We start from the raw sequence: 27,838 nt of genomic DNA, 5'->3' as shown, positions 1-27,838 counted from the left end.
TACTCCTGGTCCGATTTTCTATATTCCCCTACTTTAGAGATTCAAAAAGCTCAAGACTCTCGATATCTTAAAAGCATACAAATATTACTTATTGGAATAGACAACCCTGCATGATTCTCAGCTGCAGTTCAAAATTTAAGAGTAATCTTCTAGCCACTGGTCTACAAAAATAGAACAAAGAGCAGGCACTTCAAACATTAATTCTCGAATTCTTTCTTTTTAATCTTTCACAGATAACCTTCTAAAAATTCCAAGCACTCCAGTCTGGCAACAGCTTTGTCTGCAATTCAGCTGCACCACATATTCAGACCCATCAGGCAACCCCTGTAGTTGAGGATGGAGCAGCAATGGAAAGCTAAAAATGACTTCATATTCAATGTGTCCTTTAGTATATAAAAAAATTGAATGTTTTTGTGTGGGCATACTTTGTAACAGAATAAATTATCCCTACAAATGTTGCTCGTTAACTAAGTATTTCCAGCATTCTTTTTAAAAAACAAATCATCCCAGGATCAGAGTTAGAACAATGTAGTCTTTGATACACAATAATTCGAGGAACAATGTAACCTAGATCACCAAGAAATGTACAACATATGATCAATTGGGACAGGATAGAATATTCCAAAAAACCTTTTATCTCTAGCCTCTGACAAGCTCATGCACGGTACCAAAGTATGAATGATGTGGCCTGCCCAATGGAGCTAAATGAGCACAGTTGGGACCTCTAGGTTACTGACAATGGTTTTTCAATCCTACCAGTGAACTGCGAGGATTCTGTGGTACGTTTAAAGCTCCTCATCTATTATTTGTATATCTTTTATTTAGGAAATCACAAGATAGATAGTTTTGATCTTATGATATCATAGAATATGATTTGCTCAAAAATTTCCACCTACTTTTACATTTATGCTTGCTACTTAAAGACTTCATATCATCACTCCTTTACATCTCTAATCTCTTCCAATCTTACAAAACTGAGATAACTATATTCCTCCAATTCTGACCTTTTGATTATCCAGAATTTCTCTGCTCCACCGTTTCCAGCTGCATCCCCAAAATCAGAGGCGTTTAATTCCAGAATTCCCTCACTAAATCACCTATTTGCCAAATAAAGATTCAAATAAAAATTGAGCCTCAGATTAAGTATACATAGAAAAAAATTACTTCTGCGAAATCCTTCTGGATGCAGTTACTTCAAGGAAACAAAGTTGGGTTAAACTTCCACAAGAGAATGTGACAGCCTTTTTTTTAGGTTTCCTCTTTAAGTCACTGTGAAGTCAGTCTTCAGCTGATTTTTACCACTTGTCTCATTGACCAAATAGAATATCAAATAAACAATGGCACCAAAAGCAGAACCACTATAAAAACCTGGCTAGATAAATCTACTTACAAGTGTCTAAAGATTAAAGATTATTCCTGGCCTTGAAGAAAAAAAATAGAGATTTGAAATTTTTTTTAAAAATCTGGAAACTCTCAATTTTCCCTTGTCCAATTAGATTTACAACTTGAACATAGCAACATCTAGGACCTACAACATGTACATCTAGATGGAATTATAAGCAGCGTCTCAACTGGAACTCAAGCTACAGAAATGCTTTCCCTCTCAGTTGGAAAGGGCACAAGATATCAGGCCTCTTTCTGATTATGTCTTCAGCTAAAAAAAACTAAATTGAGTACGTCAGATATTTGCTGCACAGTTGATTAAGTCTGCTAATACATCAAGGACTACAAAGAAAGGAAGTAGTGGATTTATGCCCCCAAAAGAAAAAAAATATATTTATATATACAGGATTACTGGTCTTTTAAAGTCAAAACTAAATTACTAACTTTTGAAAAGCTACAGCAGTTTTAATAATAAAAAATGGCACAAAATGTACTCTCTTTGCTTTACAGATAAAATTCAGAACCTATTTTGGAAGTATGCAAATTATACAGTGAACCACAGAGTACTTTTCAATGCCGGAAGAAATACAAGTTTTACATGTGGTACTGTATTACCACTCCCAAAGGGAAAAGAAATTGGGGGTGAGAACAAACGACCTGGTCTTGGAAGACATGTCCAGTGTGACCTGCTGGGCATGTCTTCTTGCTCTGCATTTCACAACTCTTACATTTTCCCATCAGTGTTCTTATTCTCCAACTGCTCCCATTCACTCATTGACCAGATAAGTTTGTTTACAGATTGTCACCCTGGTTTTGCCTGGAGGCATTTCCCCTTCCCCATCTTACCTGCAGTTTAACAAGATTCTTTTGGCTCCTTCCCAATTATATTGGGTCCATGATCTCAAACATCAACTCCGAGTCTCTTGACATAGAAGTGACCTGACCTTCTGAGTTCTTCCAGCATTTTCCGTTTTTATTTTAGAGAACCTCACACTAAGAAACATTTGTCAAGCCTTTGCCCACTCTTTCAATCTATCCTTCTCTAAAATAGTGATTTTTAATTCAATTTACTCTTTGTACCTTTGATAAAGCTAGAAACATCATCAAATTTCATTTACGAACATTGTGAAAGATACAGCCCCTCGTGAAAAAACCCAGCCTCCAGAAATAATGGGCAGAACTTAGTGAAACAGTAATCATAACTTGTTAATTTGAGTATATGTTCATTATCTCTACTCCCTCCTTTGCTGCTGAGCCATTCCTTAACCTAGTTAATAATCTGGTTTCAATTCCAGCTTCAAATTTAGTTAATTTCTTGAAGGACTTCAAGTTAATTCTCAAAGTCCACACACACAGACTATATATTCCCCTCTCATTGAAAGTCAGCTCCTAATTTCTTTACTCAGAGAGTGATGAAGTGTGAATACAATGCCATAAGGAGTAGCAGAGGCTAGATAAACACACAGAAGGGTTTAAAGAATATATTATTGGGATTAACTGAAGATACGTAGCAGGAGTCTCTGCAGGAGCATAATAGCCAGCAAGACACTGCAGTAAGTGGCCTGGTTCTGTACTGTAAATACAAGTCTATTATATATTCTACTGTCAATTAAATGCTCCCAAGGCACCCGCTGGATTGGAAAAATGGAATCTAGGATACATCCCATCTAGACTGGGTGACTTCTCTGCATGAAACACTGACAAATTTTCCAGCATCTCCTTCATCCATTTTTAATCTGGTCCAAATTTCTCCAGTACAGTTTCCTTTCCTACTACATTGATAGTATCCTCTTCAATGAGCCAGATGTTTTTAATACCTATCATGCCTTACACCTTTTCATGAAGATATTTTGATCCCCCTTCAGTTCTACCAATTTACTGCTTATATTTCTACTTCCTTTTTGACGTCAACCGATATATATTCTATTCCCATGGTAGTTTTCATATCTAGCATATTTTTATGCCATTTATCGTGTGCCTTCCTTTAATTTCATTCTTTATTTTCAGTCATCAAGGGACTTCTAGATTTGCACACACAGATAAAAGGCATTCAACAGACACTAGTTGCAGAGCGACAGATGGCTGGATAACAGCACTAGAAGAACCCAATGAGTGAAGAACAGCATAATTTAGTGAAGGAACCCACGAAGCAAAGTAATAGATGTAAAACCAGGTGCAGCAAACAGCTAGGAAAAAGCACGATCAACAAATGTTTTGGGGTTGTCAGTATTCGGGAAGCTAATAACAAGAAAGATTACAACAAATTACAGCCAGATTTGCAGAATGGACATATAACTGTAAATGGATTTCAATGTCGATAAGCATGAACACAGTTACACTTTCAGATGATGTGAAAAAGGAGGTCATATATTATTGTGAGAATAAGATCCTAAATGGAATTGAGAAACTATCAGATCTGAGCACAAATATACAAGATACTAAAGGTAGCAACACAAGCTCATAAGGTCACTTAAGAACTCTGGTTTAGTTCAAGAGTTGAATAGTTAGTGTTCATGCCATGCCCCAGAAGAGAAAGAGTGAGTGGCAGGCAGCTTTAGTTTGGAGGGGGTCAGGGGCAAACCAGAACACTGGGAGAGCATTTTGGGAGCATGGCATGGAAGGAAGTAGGTACTTATGGGAAGGGGAACAGAAAGGAAAGGATTTAAAGGAAGGGAGGGCAGCTGAGGAAGACTGCATAGACAAGAACTTGTGTGGCTATGCCTGTATGTGGTTAAAGTGCATCTACCTAGTGGAACACGTACTCTGCTGCCTTGATTCTAGAGTTTTCTTGGTCAAAAATGTGTATTTTTTTTCTACATTTTCATAGGCCTACTCCTACTATTCCACAACACCTGAATAAATACATGCAGACAAGTTGTCACATACTAAACTCAATCCTAAAACAATTATCTCCAACAGTTCAAACAGTTAAAATACCTAATAACTGATCAAGTTATTAGAACAATTAATCATAAGTCATTGAAACTACAAATCACAAGCAGGTTATGCCAAGTTAAATAAGGAGAGATGGATTGTGGTTCAACATAAACTGATTAGGTTATGTTGAAGCACATAGTACTGTGATTTTGCACTGCACGTTCTATAATTCTTTAACAATTATGCAACTTCTCAGAGAAAACTAATGAAACATTAAGACCTGCAGTAATTGTAACATTATAAAATGTTAGTAACAAAAACACAATTTTAGACAAATGAATTACAAGCAATTGATTTAGAGCCCAAAGGAAAGGATCAGCTATATGAGAATCTTGCAGCTACATCAAAAAAAATTAAGCTACAGCCAAAAAAAACAGATGGCAAGTGAAGAATTAAATAAGACTTATGTTCAGCTGTCTAAAGAAACCTTTGAAAACATTACAATTATGCATCTCTTACCAGGACTCAGCTCAACAAGATATGGCAGTTTCTCAGGAGGCAATAGTGATCCATAGGTTGAACTCTCATTCCTTTCTTTTACTTTTGATGGCCTCCCATCTATTTCCTTTTGTTTCTTTGCATTCTTTGGGATATAGTCGAGTGGTCTTTTCTTTAATTGGAAAACTAAAGTACCTGATTTAAAAAAAGTTTGTGATGAATACTAGTTAGCCCAGTTAGAATCATCCATCCAGTTTTGCTTTGAGTACATTAAGAACAGACAATGGAGCCAGGAAACTGATTTATAGTGATACAGGCAAGTGATTTATAGATTTCTTATAGACTTAAATAAATAAACAGCATAGAATCATTTCCATTGCCCAGTACAGTGATAACTACAGAAGCCATTTGATAACATTCCCAAGAAAATTAGGGCAGGCCAAGGGCTTTGTTTACATATGCAGAACTGCTGGGATGAAAAACTCCACCAAAAGCAGCATTCAAACACTTCTGGTATTACAAGGCAATGTGCAAAACATTAAGTTATTTTATGAACACAAGTTACCCTACCATTATCAGCAAAGTCAGCATTATGTAACTAAGTACAACCTTGTAAGAAAACCGAAGTCAACACTTCAGGTCTATTACAGCGCCAGCAATCGGGGTTCGATTCCCGTCGCTGTCTGTAAGGAGTTTGTACGTTCTCCAGTGTCTGCGTGGGTTTCCTCCGGGTGCTCCGGTTTCCTCCCACATTCCAAAAGACGTACGGGTAGGTTAATATGGGTTTAAAATGGGCGGCGTGGACTCATTGGGCCAGAAGGGCCTGTTACCACGCTGTAAATAAAATTTAAATTTAAAAAAATTTGATCCTTCATCACACCTGGGGGATGAATCAACTCCATTCAATTCAACCCACTAACAAAGGTCAATGTTCTTAAATATCCACCAAAACTGATGTAATTGAAATAAAAAGCTAAAAATTAATTTAAAAACATTTCATAGGTGGTCATGGTGCCTACAGTCCATGCCCACTCTCAGAGAAACACTATCAATCCCATTGTCCCACTTATCTTCCTGTAACCAGTTCTCGTGCCCATTAAGCCAGGCTTTTAACAAGTTTAATCTTACAACCTTGTAACATGCCCATTATCACCTCTGGATTTTCCTGCTACCCATCTACACTGGGTTAGTTTTACATTAGCCTAACTATCAGCATGCCTTTGGGATGTGGGAGGAAATTGGAGTATTCACATGGGGCAACTCACATGGTCACAGAAAACGTGCACACTGGACCAAGATGGCAGCAGAAGGAAGGGTTGAACCCAGGTCAATGGAGAGCAACAAGTACTTGCTGCTCCAATGTTCTGCCAGGATGGAGCCATGCCAGATATGGCAGCCGTATCAGGTTGAAGTTGAGGAGCTAATATGAAGTGCATCCAGCTGCTCTGCATTTGATTACATTCTACTTGAAGGGAAATGCACTGGTAATGATGTCCCCATGTGCTTGTTGATGATAATGGTCACATGGTTTGGATGGTGTTGTCCAAGAAGCTTTGGCGAGTAATAATGTACATCTCGTAGATGGTACACACTGCACCTGTGCGCTAGAAATCAAGGGAACAAATGTAGTGCCAGACAATGAAGCTGCTGTATGTTAAGTATCTTGGACATTGGAGCTGTGGAGAATATTCCGTAAGACTCATTTGCAAAAGGTAGACTGGCGAGGTGTGGTTGGGTAGGTTTACCCCTCTTGGTCAACTAATCACCTGGGACAGATCCAGCTCAGCAGCTAGATCCTTCAGGAATTAACAGAGGTGTTCTGAGCTCTTAGTCAGGGACATTGAAGATTTGTGCACTTGTTACTCAATGCTTCAATAGCTTCAGTGACTTTTCATCAGAACTGCTCAAAACATACTATTTGTAAGAACAAGATGTCACAGAACAAGGAACAAAGCTAGGAAATAAAAACTGTTTCAGACAGATTTATAGTTAAATAGCTTTTTCTCTTACATTTTCTCTGACATCAGTTATCATGAAGGTGTCATTACTATTCTTTAATGTGCAAGATCCTATAAATCACAGTATGACATTTGATCACAATTTGTAATTGTTAAAGCCGTAGCTTTGATCCGAAAATACAGGAGCTCAATTTCTTAATAATACCGTGTACAATGACAGCCTGAAAAGGCTTACACTGTCTCAGAATAAGAGCTCATCACTATATAAAACGTTTAAGAGCCCATTCTGCTTCCACTGAATGCAGTACTTTTCCCAACCACACACGTCCAAATGAATAAGGGATACAAAAGTGGCAAATACAAAATGCAAAGGTGACATTTCTTTGTAAAACCGAAGAGTAATGACTTAGATGAACTTTTCTATTTAGACGGAATTGTTCATTTGACTTTACCAACATGTGTAAATAGCACATCCACCTGCACAGGTTGCAAGATTAAACTTGTTAAGAACATGGCTTAATTGACATTCCTTCAAAGTAAATATATGTTGCTCACCTTTGTCACTTGGCCAGTCTCTGAAAATCTGCAGTGGACATTCATCATCCTCAAGCAGAGTCTCTTTAACACCTTTGTCATCAGAGTGTTGTACACCAGGTGGCAATACTACCTATGTAAGAAAATAGTTTGAAACAAACAAATCACTTCAAGTCAGAATTCAGCAATGCCTACAAATGTAGAAAATCAAAACTTGTACTTCCCAACTTTAATTTGAGACAATGCACTTGGTACTTAGTGAAAGAATCGGCTTAAGGTAGGAAATAAAATGAAATCTGGAAGAATAAGGAAAAGAAATTAAAGCAGTAATAGATAAATATAGAAAGGAAGAATGTCAGAAAAAAATATAACATCTTTTGCTGCCACAGAACATTTCACAAAACTTCTCAATCAAGTGTTGGCACTAACCTAATATACAGTGGCATGCAAAAGTTTGGGCACCCATGGTCAAAATTTCTGTTACTGTGAATAGCTAAGTGAGTAGAAGATGAACTGATCTCCAAAAGTCATAAAGTTAAAGATGAAACATTCTTTTCAACATTTTAAGATTAGTGAATTATTTTTGTTTTGTACAATTTTAGAGTGAAAAAAGGAAAGGAACACCATGCAAAAGTTTGGGCACTCCAAGAGATTTGAGTTCTCAAATAACTTTTACCAAGGTCTCAGACCTTCATTAGCTTTTTAGGGCTATGGCTTGTTCACAGTCATCGTTAGGAAAGGCCAGGTGATGCAAATTTCAAAGCTTTATAAATACCGACTCCTCAAATCTTGTCCCAACAATCAGTAGCCATGGGCTCCTCTAAGCAGCTGCCTAGCACTCTGAAAATGAAAATAAATGATGCCCACAAAGCAGGAGAAGGCTATAAGAAGATAAAGCGTTTTCAGGTAGCCGTTTCCTCCGTTCGTAATGTAATTAAGCAATGGCAGTTAGCAGGAATGGAGGAGGTCAAGTTGAGGTCTGGAAGACCAAGAAAACTTTCCGAGAGAACTGCTCGTAGGATTGCTAGAAAGGCAAATCAAAACCCCCGTTTGACTGCAAAAGACCTTCAGGAAGATTTAGCAGACTCTGGAGTGGTGGTGCACTGTTCTACTGTGCAGCAACACCTGCACAAATATGACCTTCATGGAAGAGTCGTAAGAAAACCTTTCCCGCGTCCTCACCACAAAATTCAGCGTCAGAAGGAACACCTAAACAAGCCTGATGCATTTTGGAAACAAGTCCTGTGGACTGAAGAAGTTAAAATAGAACTTTTTGGCCGCAATGAACAAAGGTATGTTTGGAGAAAAAAAGGGTGCAGAATTTCATGAAAAGAACACCTCTCCAACTGTTAAGCACAGGGGTGGATCGATCATGCTTTGGGCTTGTGTTGCAGCCAGTGGCACGGGAAACATTTCACTGGTACAGGGAAGAATGAATTCAATTAAATACCAGCAAATTCTGGAAGCAAACATCACACCGTCTGCAAAAAAAGAAGCTGAAGATGAAAAGAGGATGGCTTCTACAACAGAATAACGATCCTAAACACACCTCAAGATCCACAATGGACTACCTCAAGAGGCACAAGATGGCCCTCTCAGTTCCCCGACCTAAATGTCATCAATAATCTGTGGATAGACTTCAAAAGAGCAGTTTATGTAAGTCGGCCCAAGAATCTCACAGAACTAGAAGCCTTTTGCAAGGAAGAATGGACAAAAATCCCCCAAACAAAAATTGAAAGACTCTTAGCTGGCTACAGAAAGCATTTACAAGCTGTGATACTTGCCAAAGGGGGTGTTACTAAGTACTGACCATGCAGGGTGCCCAAACGTTTGCTTTGGGCCCTTATCCTTTTTTGTTTTGAAACTGTGAAAGATGGAAATAAAAAAGTGACCCTGCTTAAAATATTAAAGAAATGTGTCATCTTTAACTTTATGCCTTTTGGAAATCAGGTCATCTTTCACTCGCTTAGCTATTCACAGTAACAGAAATTTTGACCAGGGGTGCCCAAACTTTTGCATGCCACTGTGCAAAGGCCACAATGTCCAACAAACAAGGAGGTGGCTTTAATCTGTTTTCATGGTGTTAGTTGATGAATGCAAGCAACGACAACAGAACTCCGTTCTTCCACAAAAAACATGCTACCTTTTGCACTTGCCGAAAGAACCAATTGGTTTAATGGCTTAAAAGAACCCTCATCCTTTGAGATGCATCATCCATAAACCAAAGGAATTTGCCTAATGAGTGCCACATCAAAACTTGGACAGATGAGGAAAATCCTCAGTTTTGATAAAAGATAATGGCTAACACTGGAAAGCCATCCGCATGACTAATGTAAAGAACACATCTGTAAAGTTACATAAATTATAAAATACAAAATTCACCCTTTAACTCTCAGCATAACCCTCTAATTTCTTCTTAACATGCTCAAAAAAAACTTTGTTTCAAGTTCTGTGCTAGCAAGTTCAACATTCCCACCACCCTCATAATGGCATAAAGTTTCCAAATTACACACGACGCAACAAAGTTTACACAGTAACACTTCACAAACAACTGTTAATTCCCATTGAAAAACATTATGCAAGTACGTCTTGGGTATCCTAAAGGTTCAATTAGATTACGTTCCAACATTATGGTCAAATTCAATCATATTTGAAAATTTCAGGGGCACAAATCTATCACAAATTTTATAACCATACTGGAGAAGTTTCACTGCCATTAGAGCAGGGGAAATATTTCTTTTACGGTCACAATGAACACAAGACCAAAAGATATAGCAGCAGAGCTAGGCCATTCGGCCCATCAAGACTGCTCCGCCATTCGATCCTGGCTTACTTTTTTTTAACCCCATTCTCCCACCTTTTCCCTGTAACCCTTAACCCCCTTTTCTATCAAGAACCTATCTCTGCCTTAAATACACCCAATGACTTGGCCTCCACAGCCCTCCGTGGCAACAATTCCACAGATACACCACCCTCTGGCTGAAGAAATTCCTCTTCATCTCAATTCTATTGTGAGGTTGTGTCCTTGGATCCTAAACTCTTACTAATGGAAACATCCTCTCCATATCCACTCTATCCAGGCCTTTCAGTATCTGGTAGGTTTCAATGAGATTCCCCCACATCTTTCTGAACTCCATCGAGTACAGGCCCAGAGCCATCAAACACTCCTCATACATTAAGCCTTTCCTTCCCAGAATCATTCTTGTGAACTTCCTCTGGACCCTCTCCAGGGCCAGCACATCCTTCCTTAGACACAGGGCCCAAAATTGCTCCAATATTCCAAATGTGGTCTGACCAACACCTTAAAAAGCCTCAGCAGTACATCTTTGCTTTTATATTCTAATCGCCTCCCAGTGAATGGTAACATTACATTTGCCTTCTTTACTACCAACTCAACCTGCAAGTTAACCATAGAACCAGAGAACTATACGGCACAATAAACGCCCTTCGGCCCACCATGTTGTGCTACCCTTCAAACCACACCTAAGACTATCTAACCCCTTCCTCCCACATATCCCTCTAACTTAACTTCCTCCATACACTTATCTAACAATCTCTTGAACTTGACCAATGAATCAGCGTCCACCACCACCACCACCACAGGCAGCGCATTCCATGCACTAACCACTCTCTACATGAAAAACCTCCCTCTGACATCACCCTTGAACTTCCCACCCAATACCTTAAAGCTATGTCCTCTTGTTTTGAACACTGGCGCCCTGGGAAAGAGGCGCTGGCTGTCTACTCTATCTATTCCTCTCAATATCTTGTATACCTCTATCATGTCTCCCCTCATCCTCCTCTCCAATGAGAACAGCCCTAGCTCCTTTAGTCTCTCCTCATAATCCATACTCTCTAATCCAGGCAGCATCCTGGTAAATCTCCTCTACACCCTTTCCAACACCTCCACATCCTTCCAATAATGAGGCGACCAGAATTGGACACAGTACTCCAAGTGTGGTCTAACCAGAATTTTGTAAAGCTGCATCATCACTTCGCGGCTCTTAAACTCGATCCCACGATTTATGAAAGCTAACATCCCATAAGCTTTCTTAACTACCCTATCCACTTGCGAGGCAACTTTCAGTGTTCTGTGGATATGAACCCCCAGACCCCTCTGCTCCTCTACACTGCCCAGCATCCTGTCATTTACCTTGTACTCCGCCTTGGAGTTTGTCCTTCCAAAGTGTACCACCTCACACTTCCCTGGATTGAACTCCATCTGCCACTTGTCAGCCCAGCTCTGCATCCTATTAATATCCCTCTGCAAGCTTGTACAGCCCTCCACACTATCCACAACACCACCGATCTTTGTGTCATCTGCAAACCTGCTAACCCAGCCTTCCACCCCCTCATCTAAGTCATTAATAAATATCACAAAAAGTAGAGGTCCCAGAACTGATCCCTGCGGGACACCACTAGTCACAGCCCTCCAACCTGAATGCACTCCCTCCATCACAACCCTCTGCTTTCTACAGGCAAGCCAATTTTGAATCGACACGGCCAAGCTTCCCCGGATCCCCTGGCCTCTGACCTTCTGAAGAAGCCTACCATGCAGAACCTTGTCAAACACCTTACTAAAATCCATGTAGACCACATCCACTGCACTACCCTCATCAATCTTCCTGGTCACCTCCTCAAAGAACCCTATCAGGCTTGTGAGGCAAGATCTTCCCTTCACAAAGCCATACCGGCTGTCCCTAATCAGTCCATGTTTCTCCAAATGCTCACAGATCCTATCTCTTAGAATCCTTTCCAACAGCTTACCCACCACAGACATAAGGCTCACCGGTCTGTAATTCCCTGGACTATCCCTACTACCTTTTTTGAATAAGGGGACAACATTCATCACCCTCCAATCCTCCGGTACCATCCCCGTGGACAACAAGGACTCAAAGATGATAACCAACGGTTCAGCAATCTCCTCCCTCGCCTCAAGCAGCAGCCTGAGGAATATTCCGTCAGGGTCCAGGGAGTTATCTGTCCTAATATTTTCTAACAACTCCAACACATCCTCTCTCTTGATATCTACATACTCTAGAATATTACCCTCACCTACACTGTTCTCAGCATCATCAAGACCACTCTCCTTGGTGAATACTGAAGAGAAGTAGTCATTGAGAACCTCACCCACTTCCACAGCTTCCAGGCACATCCTCCCACCTTTGTCTTTAATCGGACCTACCTTTACCCTAGCCATCCTTTTGCTCTTTACATACAAGAAAAAAGCCTTGGGATTCTCCTTAACCCTACTCACCAAAGCCTCTTCATGTCTCCTTCTCGCTCTGCTCAGCCCTTTCTTAAGTTCCTTCCTTGCTACTCTATATTCCTCACGAACCCTGTTTGATCCTTGCTGCTTACACCTTATGTATGCTGCCCTCTTCTTCCTAACTAGTTGTTCCACCTCTCTCGTCACCCACAGTTTCTTCACCGCCTCACCGGGACAAATTTACCCCTAACATCCTGCAAGAGATCCCTGAACATCAACCACATCTCCATAGTACATTTCCCTTCAAAAATGTCACCCCAATATACACTCCCAAGTTCTCGCCTTATAGCCTCATAATTCACCTTCCCCCAATTAAATATCTTCCCATCCTCTTTGCTCCTATTCCTGTCCATGACAATTCTAAAGGTTATGGAGGAATGGTCACTGTCCCCCAAATGCTCACCCACCGATAGATCTGTCACCTGGCCCGGTTCATTACCTAAAACTAGATCTGAGATGGCATTCCCTCTAATCGGCCTGCCAACATACTGCGTCAGGAATCCATCCTGGACACATTTAACAAACTCAGCCCCATCTAAACCTTTGGCACTAAGTAGGTGCCAATCAATATTTGGATAGTTGAAGTCTCCCATTATAATAACCCTGTTATTTTCACATCTCTCCAAAAACTGCCTCCCAATCTGCTCCTCAGTATCCCTACTGCTGCCGGGGGGGCCTATAGAATACTCCCAGGAGGGTAACTGCCCTTTTCTTATTCCTAACTTCCACCCATATTGACTCTAGAGAGAATCCTTCTGCATTATCTACCCTTTCTGCAGCTGTAACAGTGTCCCTGACCAGTATCGCCATCCCTCCTCCTCTTCTCCCCCCACCATCCCTTTTAAAACACTGAAAACCAGGAATATTCAATATCCACTCCTGCCCCAATGTCAGCCATGTCTCTGTAATAGCCACAATATCATAGTCCTATGTACTTATCCAAACTCTCAGTTCATCTCCCTTATTCCTGATGCTTCTCGCATTTAAGTAAATGCACTTTAGCCCATCCACCTTACTACTTTTGTAGTCTGTACTCTGCTTCTCCTTCTTCAAAGCCTCTCAGCCTGTCAGATCTGACTTTTCCCCATCCCCTTCTTCCTCTGACCTACTCCTCCGGTTCCCTTCCCCCTCGCAATCTAGTTTAAACCCTCCAGAACCACCCCAGCAAACCTGCCTACAAGGATATTGACCCCCCTCAGGTTCGGGTGTAACCCGTCCTCTCTGTACAGGTCCCACCTTCCCCAGAAGAGATCCCAATGATCCAAAAATCTAAAACCCTCCCTCCTGCACCAACTTCTCAGCCACGCATTTATCTGCCATCTCCTCCTATTCCTACCTTCACTATCATGTGGCACTAGCAGCAATCCCGAGATCGCTACCCGAGGTCCTGTCCTTCAGCTTTCTGCCTAGCTCGCTAAACTCACTTTTCAGGACCTCATCCCTCTTCCCACCTATGTCGTTGGTACCAACATGAACCACGACTTCTGGCTGTTCTCCCTCCCGCTCTAGAATCCTGTGGACCCGATCAGTGACATCCCAGACCCTGGCACCTGCGAGGCAACAAACCATCCGGGATTCACGCTCACTGCCAGAGAACCTCCTGTTTCCCTGACTATCCAGTCCCCTATCACTACCACCTTCCTCTTCTCCTTTCCCTTCTGAGCAGCAGGACCTGTCCCAGTGCCACAGACCTGGCTACTGCTGCTAGGCCCTGGCAGGTCATCTCCCTCAACAGTCTCCAAAGTGGAAAACGTGTTACTGAGGGGAACAGCCTCCAGGGTCCTCTGCTCTATCTGCCTGTTCATTTTCTTTTTCCTTTCCCCTCCCCTGACAGTCACCATTCTATCTACTTCCTGGACTTCAGAATTACCTGCCCTAAGGGGGGGGGGGGGGGGGGGGAGGGGCGGGGGAGTGACCGTCTCCTTACGTACAGTATCTACAAAACTCTCCCCCTCCCTGATGCTGCACAGTGTTTGAAGCTGTAACTCCAGCTCATCAATTTTGAGCCGAAGTTCCTCCAGCCTCAAGCACTTACTGCAGATGTGGCCATCGTGGACCGCAGCGAGGTCCACGAGTTCCCACATCAAGCAGCAGCATACCACCCTGTTCTCCATCTGAACTAATTCCTTTTTTTAATCCCCCCTAGTTTTTCCTACATAAATATTTATCACAGATAACAGGTAAACCTTACCTTTACCTACCTACCAGCTACTCACCTGCCTTGCCCCTTAAGCCAAAGCCCAACCACTCTGCTCCCTCTCACTCCGCTACCCACTCCCACGCTGCCCGCTGGATATGGCGGTCTGCTTTTTAAAATGCCCGCGCCGCGCCTGCGCAGTCCAGCTCCCACTCTTCCCGACTAAAACTTATAGAAACATTTGAAAAAGAACCTTATAAAAATCTAATCCCAATAATCACAACCCTATTAAAAACTAACCCTTATAATTAAATACCCTATTAAAAATAGATAAAAAAAAGTAAAACTTAAAAGCTTAACCTTAAAGGAATCCTGAATTAGGGCTCGTTGCACCTCCAATTTCTGAATCCTTACCCTATTTAGAAAATAGTCTACACCTCTATTCTTCCTGTCAAAGTGCTTAACCCACCACTCCCCATGCTGTATTCCATCTATCACTTCTTTGCCCACTCTCCTAACCTATCCAAATTCTACTGTAGACTCCCTGCCTCCATAACACTACCTGTCCCTCCACCTACCTTGGTATCATCTGCAAACTTGGCTACAATGCCATTAGTTCCTTCATCATTATGTATAAAGTGAAAAGTTGAGGTCCCAACACTGACTCCTGCGGAACTCCACTAGTCACTGGCAGCCAACCTGAAAAGGATCCTTTTATCCCAACTTTCTGCCTTCTGCCAGTCAGCCAATCTTTTATCCATGTTAGTACATTGCCTCTAACACCACGGGCTCTTATCTTGCTTAGCAACCTTGTGTACGGCACCTTAAAGGGCTTTTGAAAATCCAAGTAAATAGCATCTACTATTTGTCTAATGTGCTTGCTATATATATTTAGAATAACCAAGGACTGATTTCATGATTGTTTAAAAGCATCCAAGCATTTTCCAATTGAAAGTGTATGCAAAAATGTGATTTTGTTCCATGGTGCTTAATTCAGGCATTTTATGATGCAACCTGGAATTTCATAGAGAAAGGCAAGAATGTAGTACCTGGAACCACAGGGAGTAGGTGCATTTAAGAGGAAGCTAGAAAAACAAGATGCAAATCACAAAATAACTTCCAGCCCAAATTCCCATTGTGCATTAGAGTAGCAACTCTGCATAAACAGACAATATTCAAACTGGCTGGACAAGTGCAGGAACACTTATTTTACAATCACGTAGTATCCTTTATAACAAAAGAATCTTGATTCAAAACATAACTATAACTTGGCCAGTGGGCAGGGCAAACGTTGACATAAACTGCTTCTGCATAGGAATCACAAATTCAACCTCAATATCCACCTGGTCACAAGTGCTACTGTGAACATACACAACAGTCTAGTTATAAATATAACTGGCAGCACTCCTCATCCACTTAGATGATTTCAAATGTGATCAAAGTATGGTAAAAAAACAGCTTGACTTGTATTCGATCAACATTTGAATGAAGCACATCTTGCAGTGATGAGGACAAATTTAAGGTTGCAGCTGCCAAGCTAATCATACTAACGTTAAATTTTAATAAATGTGTTAAGCAACATTGATTTTGCTAATGCAAGCTACTATTTATGACATGATATCAAACAAAAAACAACTAAGGCGCAAGATACATTTGAAGCTATTGCGATAACATCGGTGTACAAAGTACATAAACACCAAAAAGACAAATCATTTCAATGTTCATGGGAGCAATTTGAAACAGGCCATTCAATTTCCACTGTACTGATCAAGAGCCTTTCTTCCTAACAGGTACCTTATATAAAACTAGAGGTATCAACATATCTATTTTATCTGCTGAAAGTGGAGGTGAAGTGAATGGGTTTCACTTACCTTTGCCCAGATATTGATGATCTCTCTAACTTTATACTGATTTGCATTTTGATTTAGTCTTTACTACCAGGTACCAATTACAAAGAAAAAAATCTTGATTTAGTACAATTGAACTGGCAATTGTATCACATGTTGCAAATTAACTGAGGTGCAACAGACACTGTGCACAGACCCATGTGTCTATGGCTTCCTGCACTGTTCCCAATAAGGCCCAACCTAACTGCAGTTCTTAGGTTTTCATTTATTGTACATATATGTCTAATGCACATCAAGCAAAACTGCTATATGCCAAACTCACCAATGGAGAAAGGAAACAGAGGCCAAAAGATGTACTTTAAAGATACTCTCAAAACATAACATCAAAAGATGCAACATCATGTTATGGGAGACAGCAGCCAAGAAGTAAACCATCCGGCAAATTTAACCACCAGTTTTGAGGGAACTTGTCTCACCCTGATTACAGATAAATGCCACAAAATGTCAGACAACTAACCTCACAGTAAACATGGACAAACTCCACCTTCTAAATCCACCTATGCTGTTAACATATCTGTTTCACCAGGATCACACCCCTTAGTTATTTAAGCATCCATTAAAAAAAACCTGCATTAGAAAACATCCAAGGGATCAGGGTTGACTTCTGAAAAATGGACATCAATGTAAGGCAGCAAACACACCAAATACTGCAAACTGCACAATGGTAACAACCAGTTAATCTTGTGTATGCAGTTACTGGAATGAGTCTCTAAAATTCAAAAGGAAGATTTTAATAATGCTAACAGACATTAACATAAACAAAACCCATCTTAATTGAATGATGAAAGTAGCTATACTGGTGCTGTTGCATTGATGCCTTTGGATAATCTAAATTTCACTTTATAAATGTAAAGATTTACAAAAATAATTTGTAACATGCAAAATGTGAAGTTTAAAAGATATATTTTTTGTAACTCCATCCAATAACATTGGCAATAAAAGAAAAAAGCGATTTCTCCAGGTTTTAATTTGGATTCTCTTTTGCCAGAAATAGCTCACAAGGGCAGGTTTTAAAAAAGTTACAAGGTTAAAAATGCTACAAGCTATTTTGTGCAAGATGAAAACTATCTACATCTCATGAATGTGAACTGCATGTCTGAACACTTAAATAGAGTTGACTGATATTTGATGCTTAGGCGTGGTTCAATTTAATTCAAACAGTTGGCATTTTGGTTATGTTAGGGTGTACAGTGCTTCCACACCTTACTGAGAGTGGCAATTATATTTGGGTAGACAAACTCTAAATAATTAATATACTATGCAGAGTTGTTGAATCAGTGTTGTTTCAATATAATGAACTATTGCTTTTTGCTTTAAATTAACTTCAAAGGATGTTAAGCAACATACTTGGCAGACGACATTACAAAGTAGCATCCAAGTTTATGGCCTGCTTTACTGCAAGGTGTAAATTTGTGTGCTTGAAACAGCAGAGATGCTATGACAATTTGTAACCAGATCATATGTTACACCGTGCTCCTGCTGAAAATCAATGCATCAAGTGACAATGGGTGGCATCTGACATTTTAATGATCCACTGAATAACCAAGGATGCAATTATTTTATACAATGCAATCTCTATTCTGAAGACCAACCTTGGCCATCATTCAAATCAGAATTGGAGAACAGGGACTCATTCAGGGACGAAACGGAATTAGTGTAATATCAGACTGTTTTAAAAGCATTTGATAAACTGGTGAAAATTCCATTGCAATTTTGGTGACTAAAATTTTTGTTTACTGAATCGAAACATGCATTACCAAGATACTCTTCAATGAAAAAATGTTCTTAGCTGGTGTACAGAGGTACATAAAATACACCTACCCGTGCTATACAATATTCCTTTGGGTTTTCCTTTTCCAATCCATATTTCTCAAGGGCTTCTCCAACAGCGAAGTCTGATGTATCAGTTGTTGACAGCAAGATGGTCTTGTAGGGAATATTCGGCTTTAAACTATCTGCATAGATTCTAAGAGTGCCACCTAAATCAAAAAAATGTTGATATATAATCTTAATATTCATAAGAACTCAATTAAAATTGGACCAGGACTTTTTTGTAAATAGAGTCAGAGAGTTGTGTAGTGCAGAAATAGGTCCTTCAGCCCACCAGGTCCATGCCAACCTTATTGTCCATCAACATTAATCCCATTTGCCCATATTAGGACTGTATCTTTGTGTTCCTTGCCTATTTAAGTGTCTGTCTAAATGCATCTTATAGTAATTGCATCCGATTCTACCTCCTGTGCAGCACATTCCAAATATCAACCACACTCCAAAAACACTTACTCTTAACATCTCCTTTAAATCTCCCTCCTCGCATCTTCAAACAATGCCCTCATTTTTGATACCACTACCATGGGAAAAAGATTCTTATTATCTACCCTATCTATGCCTCTTTTAATATATACAGGTACTTTTAGGTCACTCCTCAGCTTCCTTCACTTCAGGGAAGATGAGCCCAGCCTATCCAATCTCTCCCCACACTGCTCCCTGCCCTATTTCAACTACACTGCTAACTATCCACCTTTCCTACTAACATTCTAGCTGATATCAGAAATAATCCCCTTTTGCCAGGCATTGTCACTTGTCCTTTCAGAACCATTTCCTGTCCCAGTACCATTTTCTTCTCAAAAGGATCTACATTTAGTCCCCTCTCACATGTACATGCTTGCCTTTTGCAAGATCCATCAACAGGATTAGCTTTAACATATGAAAACCACCACCAGCTTTTTTACTACACAACTTCGACATTCTCCACTACTTGCAATGCCATAATTTGTTGTAGCTGAGCACTGGGAGACCTAAAGCTATCCACTTTGGTCTGCCATGTCCAACACAGTACCCCCTGCCAGATTACCCCCCCCCCCATCCCAAGTCAATGTCTTGTGGCAATTCATACTGTCCCACACATCCATTACTGTTTACCACAAGTAGAGTTTCCAAATTACACATCCTTCCATCAAAAAATCTAACATTGAGTGCATGCATCCCTATCAGAATCCAACTGCTGCTGAAGCTTTCATTGGTTTTTGTTTACCACCAGGTTATTCTAGTGCTCACCTAGGCTACCTTCGATTTTCCACTCCATCTTACAATCTCCCATTCAAACTTCTCAGGCCCACACTGTTAGCTAAGGAAACTGGCAACAAAAGATTTTCACCCATGCTTGAACAACCAATCCAAGTCAGGGTTTCAATGCCATTATTCTCTAGATTCTACTATAAGTCCCTAAACTCCACTCCTCTGATAACTTTCATGTTCAGCCCCCTCCTTCTATCGATCCACGCCTCAAATTGGTCCAGATGAAGGCCTTGACCTGAAACATCAACTGTCCATTTCTCTCCATAGATGCTACCTGACCTGCTGAGTTCTTGCAGCACTTCTTGTGATGCCTCAAATTGTCTAGACTACATACTCGAGATTCTTTACCTCAAACACCTGATTTTGATTGAACATTCAATAAAATATGCAAACAGTAGCTGTCAATACCTGAGTCAGGCCGTCCATCACCACTACGGAATTCTTGCATTCTCTGTTCTAGCTTTTGTTGTCGTCTTCTTTTCATAACTACCTCAGGGTTAGATATTGTGCGAGTGAAGCTAGTCTCTGGCATGTCTTTGTATACTTCTGCTGCAATATGCGAACTTGAGTTCTCACTGGTGGTAGAAAGATATTTACCATTTTACATTACATTGGAGAAAATACATGTAACCTACAGCTCAATTGTGTAATTTTAACATCTCTTAATAAACTTAAAAATACAAATTCAGAAAATTCTCCTGAGAACATGGATTTATGACCATTTTTATTGTAGATTGCTGGTGAATCTGTGAAATTAATATTTTGAAGAAACTGACATTAAGGTTTATTTCTTGGTCAAGTTGTATATAGGTTCAATTGGGTTAGAGGACAAAAATCTTGCTTATTGTCGTAAGTTTTTCTTTATTGCTCTCGCACATCCATGGATTGTTCTGACCTGTGCTGGTATTGATCTTATTGCTGCAAAAATAAAATTCACGACCTATGTCAGTGATAATAAACCTGATTCTGATTCACTTTCTTATTCTTGAATGAGATTATTTTGGGATGGTTATTCATGAAGCTGAGCCTAGAACTCTGCCCCGTGAAACCTCAGCATGATGTGCTGGTTCTTTAAATCACTGGCCAACACAAGTACAACTTCTTAATACTGTACAAAAATCCAGACAGAGAGAGTTCTTCCTATAATTCCCATGTTCATTTTTTTTTTTAAAAGCCAAGGACTCTTCGTCAGAAGGGTCCTGACAAAGGGGCTTCGACCTGTAGCATCAACTCTGTTCTCGGCCTAACCTGCTAAGTATTTCCAGCACGTACTGTTTTTAATTTAGACTTCCAGCATCTGCAGGTTCTTTTAATTTTCAATTTTTCTTGGCTTGAGTATACCATGCTCAGATGACTTCAGCATCGAAATCAAGGATTGTCATTCTTATCTCACATTTCAAATTCAATTTTTTCACCAATTCAGTATAGTCTAAATGTGGCAGGCAATATCCAGTTGAGGAGCTCAACCCATTGGTTAGAGTGTTGTTAAGTGCTGCTTGTTAGCATACAGACATACGAATTTGGGACAAGAGTAGCTCATTTGTCCCCAAGCACCCATCAAGAACAACTTCCATTATTCTGCTGAAGGGCTAGGAGTAGAATGGCAGGGTGGCAATTATCTATATTGGATTTCTTCTCATTTCAGTGGACAGGTCCTATCTGGCCAATTTTCTACCTTACTGGATAGATGACACTACTGTAGCTTACTGGAACAGTTGAGCTTTGAGTGCAAATAGTTCTGGTGCAAAAGAAAAGAACTTTCAAAAAAATACAAAACAGTATTAGTAACTCAATGTTACAGAAGTGGCCAAAAGAACAGAACAAAGCAAAAAATGTAATAGAACCTACAAGTTACATTCAAACTGTTCACCTTTCTGGTCACACTACACTGCATCAGTTCTGGTTACAAGAATAAGTTCCAAGATCTACAAACAATGCAGAATCACAAGACTGGTCTTCAGCATCAGCAAGTTAACTTGGGAGGAAATAAACAGAAGACATCTAGTTTTTCAGCCCACAAATAAGCTATTTAAGATAGTTAAGGCAAAGAAAATGTAAATCAAGTTGCTACTTTAAGACAAAACACAGGTTAAATCTGCACAAGATAAACTGAATGCTGATAAAGGAAATGGTCACATTAGTGATAAAAGCAAAGTGAAGGAAAATATTCTGAAATTTTTGGAAATTTGTTGAGGCATGGATTAAGGCAGACTGAAAGGCCTTACTCAACTGTAATTTTCCACCTTGAATAAAAAACAAAACCAGTCAATTTGTCAAAGCAAAAGGGCACAGGTTATTACTTTAAAGAAAGCACCACATCTACTATCGGAGAGTTTTCTCTATTTATTTTCAGTGAATAGGAAATTTTAGGCAAATGGAGAAATTGGAGTTTGTGAACTTCTGATAAGTTGCTAATCTTTGGTCTTTTTAACTTCTTGGTTTGAGTGATCATGCATTCTCCTAAGACAGTGGGGAGAAGCTAAGTAGGTTTGAGATAGTTTATTTTAGTTGGTCTGGTCTCAGAGTGTGAAATGAGATTAGCATTTTGTTTATTGAAGCAATGGTTTGTATTACGTTTACCAGATACTTCAGATTCTTTCTTGTCTATGGTACTCAACTCTGGCATAATAAAGCACAAACTGATGGTTTCTCTCAGGCTTATCAGCACTCTCCTTTTGAGATCTCTTGAATGGATTTCTAAATTGCACTGCTCTTCTTGACTTTTTTTACTTGGAAATCGCCCAGAAAAGGGTGCGAGAGACACCAAATGTCTTTCTTAGCAATGTTATTGGCAATTTACATCCACGGGGGAATGCAAATAGAATCACAGTAACAAACTGGGAATAGGTTGAAGCAATAGTGAATGGCAGGAATCGCAAGTTTGGCAAGAGTGGACTGTAGGGTATTAGCTTGGCCTAGCAGATAGATCTACTGCCTCATAGCTCAAGCACCCAGGTCCTGACATCTGGTACCAAGGAGTTTGCATGTTCTCCCTCTGACCACATGGATTTCCTCGCCATGCTCCCATTTCCTCTCAAATCCCAAAAATGTGCTGGTCAATAGCTTAACTGATAATACAAGTTATCCCTATGTAGGTGGATGGTAGGAGAATAAGGGTGATGTTGATGGGCATGTAAGGGAGAATAGTTTACAGGAAAATGGGACTGATGGGTTTGCTTTGAGAGCTAACAGTGAGACAGGTTAATAGTCTTCTCGCATGTCAAAAGGAAATATACATTTTAAAAAAATTAGTGACATGGCTCTAAATCATAACCATTTTATAAAATCATCTGAGAAAATGTTAATATTCTTCCCATTTCCATGATTATTTTAGAAGTACTCAAAGCTCAGTACCATACACAACTTGAGTTTTACATTGCATTCAAATGTTCTTCAGAGAATGCAACAAATTAGTTTTTTTTAATGCAAGTCACAGTGTTAAGTTGGACTACCACCACTTTGGAATACAATAAGGAACAATGAAATTAGAGGAACAACTATAGGCAGAGGAAGATCGTGAAATAATAATAGCTTGCCAATGCTTACCTGTCACCACTGGGGATAGGTCTCTCATCATCTGTAGCTTGCATTAGTGCTTCCTTTTCTCGCCTCTTCTTCTCCCTCTTCTCTTTCTTTGACAGTGTTCTTTTAAAGTTCTGGATTACACCTTCTTTCTCTTTTTCTGGACCATTACTCTGAGACTTCTGCAGATCAAGATTACAGAACATGGACTTAGTTCTGATAGTACAAGTAGTTTTCAACACCAGCAGAAATAAAGCTTAAAAATTAAACTACTCATTTCTTGTCATTTATTCAGAAACTACTCATCTATTTGCAACTTCCTATTTTATAGCCATTTTCAGAGTCACATTTCCCTCCTTTTATCTGGTGAAGAGAGTTATAGCAACTTCATTAATTGCAACTCCTGTCTATATGCATGAGTGACAGGCAAAAATCTTCCTTTGACAAAACCAACTAACTATGATGAGGCTGAATGTCTGATGTCGGTTAAAAAGTAGACTGGTCTGTCACTACAGATGTTAGTACTGTCCTCACATTAAAGCCTAGAAAAAAAGTCATTTAGAATTTTAGTTTAAAGTCAAAGGTCAAAGTTGAGTTTATTGTCATATGCACAGCTGCAATGAAAAACTTACTTGCAGCAACATCACAGGCACATAGCATTGTATAAGTAGTATTCACAAGAAAAACAAGCAGCACATTGCATCAAAAGCCTTACTGCACTTTTTGTTTTAAATGCTTAATATACCTTTAGGAACATTATAAACTAATTTAACTTCAGATCTCAAATGCACCTCTAATTATATTTCTGTAAGACATTTAACCCAAAGATCAATTTTATTTCTACACATCTGTCACCAGGGAATGAAACATTCCCATTTCAGGCATCCAGGACAGAGCAACATAACTGTCCAAAGCCAGAAGACCATTCAACAGCGTCTACTTTGTCATAACATTCTCAGTAAGACTACCAATTTTGAGTCAAAAATCCACAACAGCCACTAAAAATAGGTTGAAACTATCCAAAATAGTGCCAAGTCAATAAAAGGCAAAATAATGAACTGACAGCATGGAAAGAACAAAATTCACACAAACTCTTAGGATGGTTTTAATTATTATTGGCAAAACTTAAAACTCAAAGTAGCATACAAACATTTTTATTTAAATTTCACCATTTTCTTACCAAATTTCATGAAGCTAGTTTAAAAAAATGTAAATACTTTACCTCATTTTCATGAGGATCTTTTTAACTCTGCAGACCATTATTCAATAGTAAAAAGCACCATCTGTTTGTACCATTCAGCTTTTTTGATTTTCATTCATAGTAAGAATTCATGCTCTCAACTATTTCCCTACCACATTGACTAAAAAACAGCTTAAGACAACCCTGTGTAATTTCAGAGACACAAGAGATTCTGTACATGCTGGAATCTGCAGCAACACGCACAAAATGCTGGAGGAACTCAGGTCAAGCAGCATCTATGGAGGGAAATAAACAGTTGACCTTTTGGGTCAAGACCCTTCATCAGGACTGGAAAGAAAGAGCAGAAGTCTGAATAAGGAGGTCAGGGGATGAGCACAGATTGGCAGGAGATAGGTAAGGGGGGAAGGTAGGTGGGTGGGGGGGGGGGGGGTAAGATGCAAGAAGCTGAGAGGTGATAAGTAGAAGATGCAAAGGGCTGAAGGAGGAGAATTCTGGTAGGAGAGGGCAGTGAACTAAGGAACAAAGGGAAGGAGGTGGGGAATAGATGGCAGGTCATGAGGGCAAGGGAAGGGGAAAGAGAAGGGGTGAGAGGGCCACAGGAATGAGGGAAGACAAAAAAAGAGGGGGGGGGGCGGGGAGGAATAAAGAGGGGGAGGGGTCAGGTTAGAGACTACCAAGGCAGAATATATGAGGTGTTGTTCCTCCAGCCTGCATCTGGCCTCAATGTGGCAGTAGAGGAGGCTAGGGATAGACAGTATGGGAGTGGGATGTAGAATTGAAGTGGCTGGCCACCGGGAGATCCCTGTTTTTGCAGCAGACAGAGTGAAGGTGCTCGACGAAGTGGTCATCCAATCTGTGATGTAGAGGCTGCACCGGGAGCGCTGGATGCAATAAATGACACCCTTGGGTTCACAGGTGAAGTGCTGCCACACATGGAAGGACTGCCTAGGACCCTGAATAGTGGTAAGAGGAGGTGGTGTAGGGACAGGTGTATTACTTAGTGTGGTTGCAGGGATATGTGCCAGGAGGGTCATCAGTGAAGAGGGATGAATGGACAAGGGAGTCACAGGGGTGGGGGGTGGGGAGGAGGACATGTACCTGGTGGTGGGATCCCGTTGGACGTGGCAGAAGTTGCAGAGAATGATGTGTTGGATGCAAAGGCGGGGTAGATGCAGGTGAGGGCAGATGTGCGGGAAATGAAGATGCAGGTGAGGGAAGCATTGATGGCAGTGGAAGGGAAACCCTGTTTACTGCCCTCATGACCTGCCCATCTATTACTCACCTCCTTCCCTTTATTACATGATCCACTGCCCTCTCCTACTGGATTCCTCCTCCTTTAGCCCTTTACCTCTTCTACCTATCACCTCAGCTTCTTACATCTCCCCCCTCCCACACCCACCTTCCACCTGGACTCACATATCACCTGCCAACCTGTGCTCTCCCCCCCACCCCCCAACTCCCTCCGCCGACCTTATTCAGGCTTCTGCCCTCTTTTCCATTCCTGATGAAGGGTCTCAACCCAAAATATCAACTGTTTATTTCCCTCCATAGATGCTGCCTGACCTGCTGAGTTCCTCCAGCATTTTGTGTCTGTTGCCCGTGTAATTTCAATCTGCTTATTTAAAAAAAGGATATACTAGCACTGGAAACAGTCCAGTAGAGATTCACGAGGATAATTCCTGGGATGAGAGGGCTAGCCTATCACAAATGGCTCAAAAAAGTAGAAACTATTATTTGGAGTTTAGAAGAATGAAGGGTGATCTTATTGATAAAAGATCTTAAGATGGCATGAAAAGTTAGACACCAAGTTGTTTCTACTAGTGAGAGTCTTGACCAAAGGAACATAGTTAGAAGGCAAGAAGGACAGTCATTCAAAACTAAGATACATTGATATTTCTTCTCAATGGTGGTGGATTTCTGGAACTGTCTATCCCAGAGAATCTTGCAGTCCAGATCACTGGAACAATTTAAAGAGGTAGACAGATTTTTGAAAGACCAAGAAACTGACAGTAATGTTGAACTGGCACAAAAAAAATGTTGAGTCTTGGGCAGATCAGCCATGAATAACAGGACAGCCGAAAGGGGCCAGGTGGCCTATTCCTGCTCTTATTTTTCTCATGTTCTGATAACAGGATTGTGACAGTAACTTTAAAGGAGAGGGTTTACATTGGAAGGAACAGGAAGATATCCTACTATAGCAGTATCACAATCTGGGTGAGAAGCTAAAACAAAGGGGCAATGAAGATCAATCTTGTTTGTTTTCTTAGTTATACACAAAATGGACACAGCAATGAACAGATTACGAAAGTGAATCTATAAACTGAAAGTGTGGTACTGGAAAGAGTTGCCATTTTATAGGGCACCAGCAGAGAAAAAGCAAGGAGATAAACTGCTGAAAAAGTCTGCAGACTAACCTGAATAAGAACAAAGAGCAAAAGTGCAAAATAACAAGACATTCTGAAAACAGCTGAAGTAGTAGTAATAAAATGGCTTTTAAATATATAATGGGAGTAATTAAAAATAAAGCTATTACATTTTCTACATAGTGCTATCAAGTGATCAAAAATTGAGTGATTAGTGAAAACAATGACAAGAATACCATTAAGAAATGTGGACAAGGTGGGGATATATAGCCAATGAGTCATAGTCACAAATGCCTGCATTACAAAATAAATTAAACAAATGTTTAGGAACACAAATATAGTTTAAACAATACAATGTTATGGCCACTATTGAAAACCCAGTTGGAAGCTAATATTCTAACTTACAAGATTCTTACAAAAGGGCAGATATATTAAGTAGCAACACAAGAGACTGCAGATACCTCTGCCCACCTCACCTCCCTTATTTGATTCCATGCTCCACCTTCCGTTCCCATCAAATTCCATCTACAGCCCTTTGTCATCTCCACCTATCACTGCCCAGCCTCTGTCACTATTTCCACTCTTCCCTCTTTCTGCCTATCACCCCTCCCTACATGGATTCACATTTCACTTGCTAGCTCTTGCTCTAGCCTTTGTTCTCCAAAATAGCAGTATACAAGAAGAGGAAATGTGCAAATACATGGATGAAGGAAAATGCAATGGTGTTGAATTCATCGTACAAAAAATTGTGGCAAAAGTGCAAGGTTATCCACTTTGGATGCAAAAAGGACAAACTTGTTTTGTCTTAAAGTTCGACAGCTTCATATTTCTCAAAATGCCACATTCCCTAACATTACCAGGAATATCTCCTCCCAACTCTGGTTGTCATTTAGAATTTCTGACCAGTCCCACTGCTCAGTCTCATCATGGGAAACATAACATAAATACTGAAATCTCATGGATTTTAAAAAAGGAAATATGGTCACACATACTGCAATCCAGCTGCACAGGAATAATATCTCCATAGCTCACTCAAGTAAACATTTCTACTGAGGCTTGATATTGGATGCTGGGAATTAGTTACAAGGATCAACATCAGCTTTGAACCCAA

General features: G+C 40.2%; 1 protein-coding gene across 1 annotated transcript in view; it reads right to left on the bottom strand.

Moving 5' to 3' along the window:
* Nucleotides 1-27,838, bottom strand: part of afdna (afadin, adherens junction formation factor a) — a 184,847-nt gene that overhangs the window by 114,559 nt on the left and 42,450 nt on the right. Inside the window, exons 4-8 of the mRNA XM_052012073.1 lie at nucleotides 23,188-23,345; nucleotides 20,050-20,216; nucleotides 18,385-18,542; nucleotides 7,272-7,383; nucleotides 4,780-4,953 (exon numbers count right to left, since the gene is read on the bottom strand). Coding sequence (XP_051868033.1) covers nucleotides 4,780-4,953; nucleotides 7,272-7,383; nucleotides 18,385-18,542; nucleotides 20,050-20,216; nucleotides 23,188-23,345 — 769 coding nt within the window. The remainder of the gene's footprint in view (nucleotides 1-4,779; nucleotides 4,954-7,271; nucleotides 7,384-18,384; nucleotides 18,543-20,049; nucleotides 20,217-23,187; nucleotides 23,346-27,838) is intronic.

This window comes from Pristis pectinata, chromosome 3, assembly GCF_009764475.1.
Source record: "Pristis pectinata isolate sPriPec2 chromosome 3, sPriPec2.1.pri, whole genome shotgun sequence".
In the NCBI taxonomy this organism is placed as follows: domain Eukaryota; kingdom Metazoa; phylum Chordata; class Chondrichthyes; order Rhinopristiformes; family Pristidae; genus Pristis; species Pristis pectinata.
Note: the sequence above shows the minus strand (reverse complement) of the source record. Positions and strands in the feature narration are given on the sequence as shown.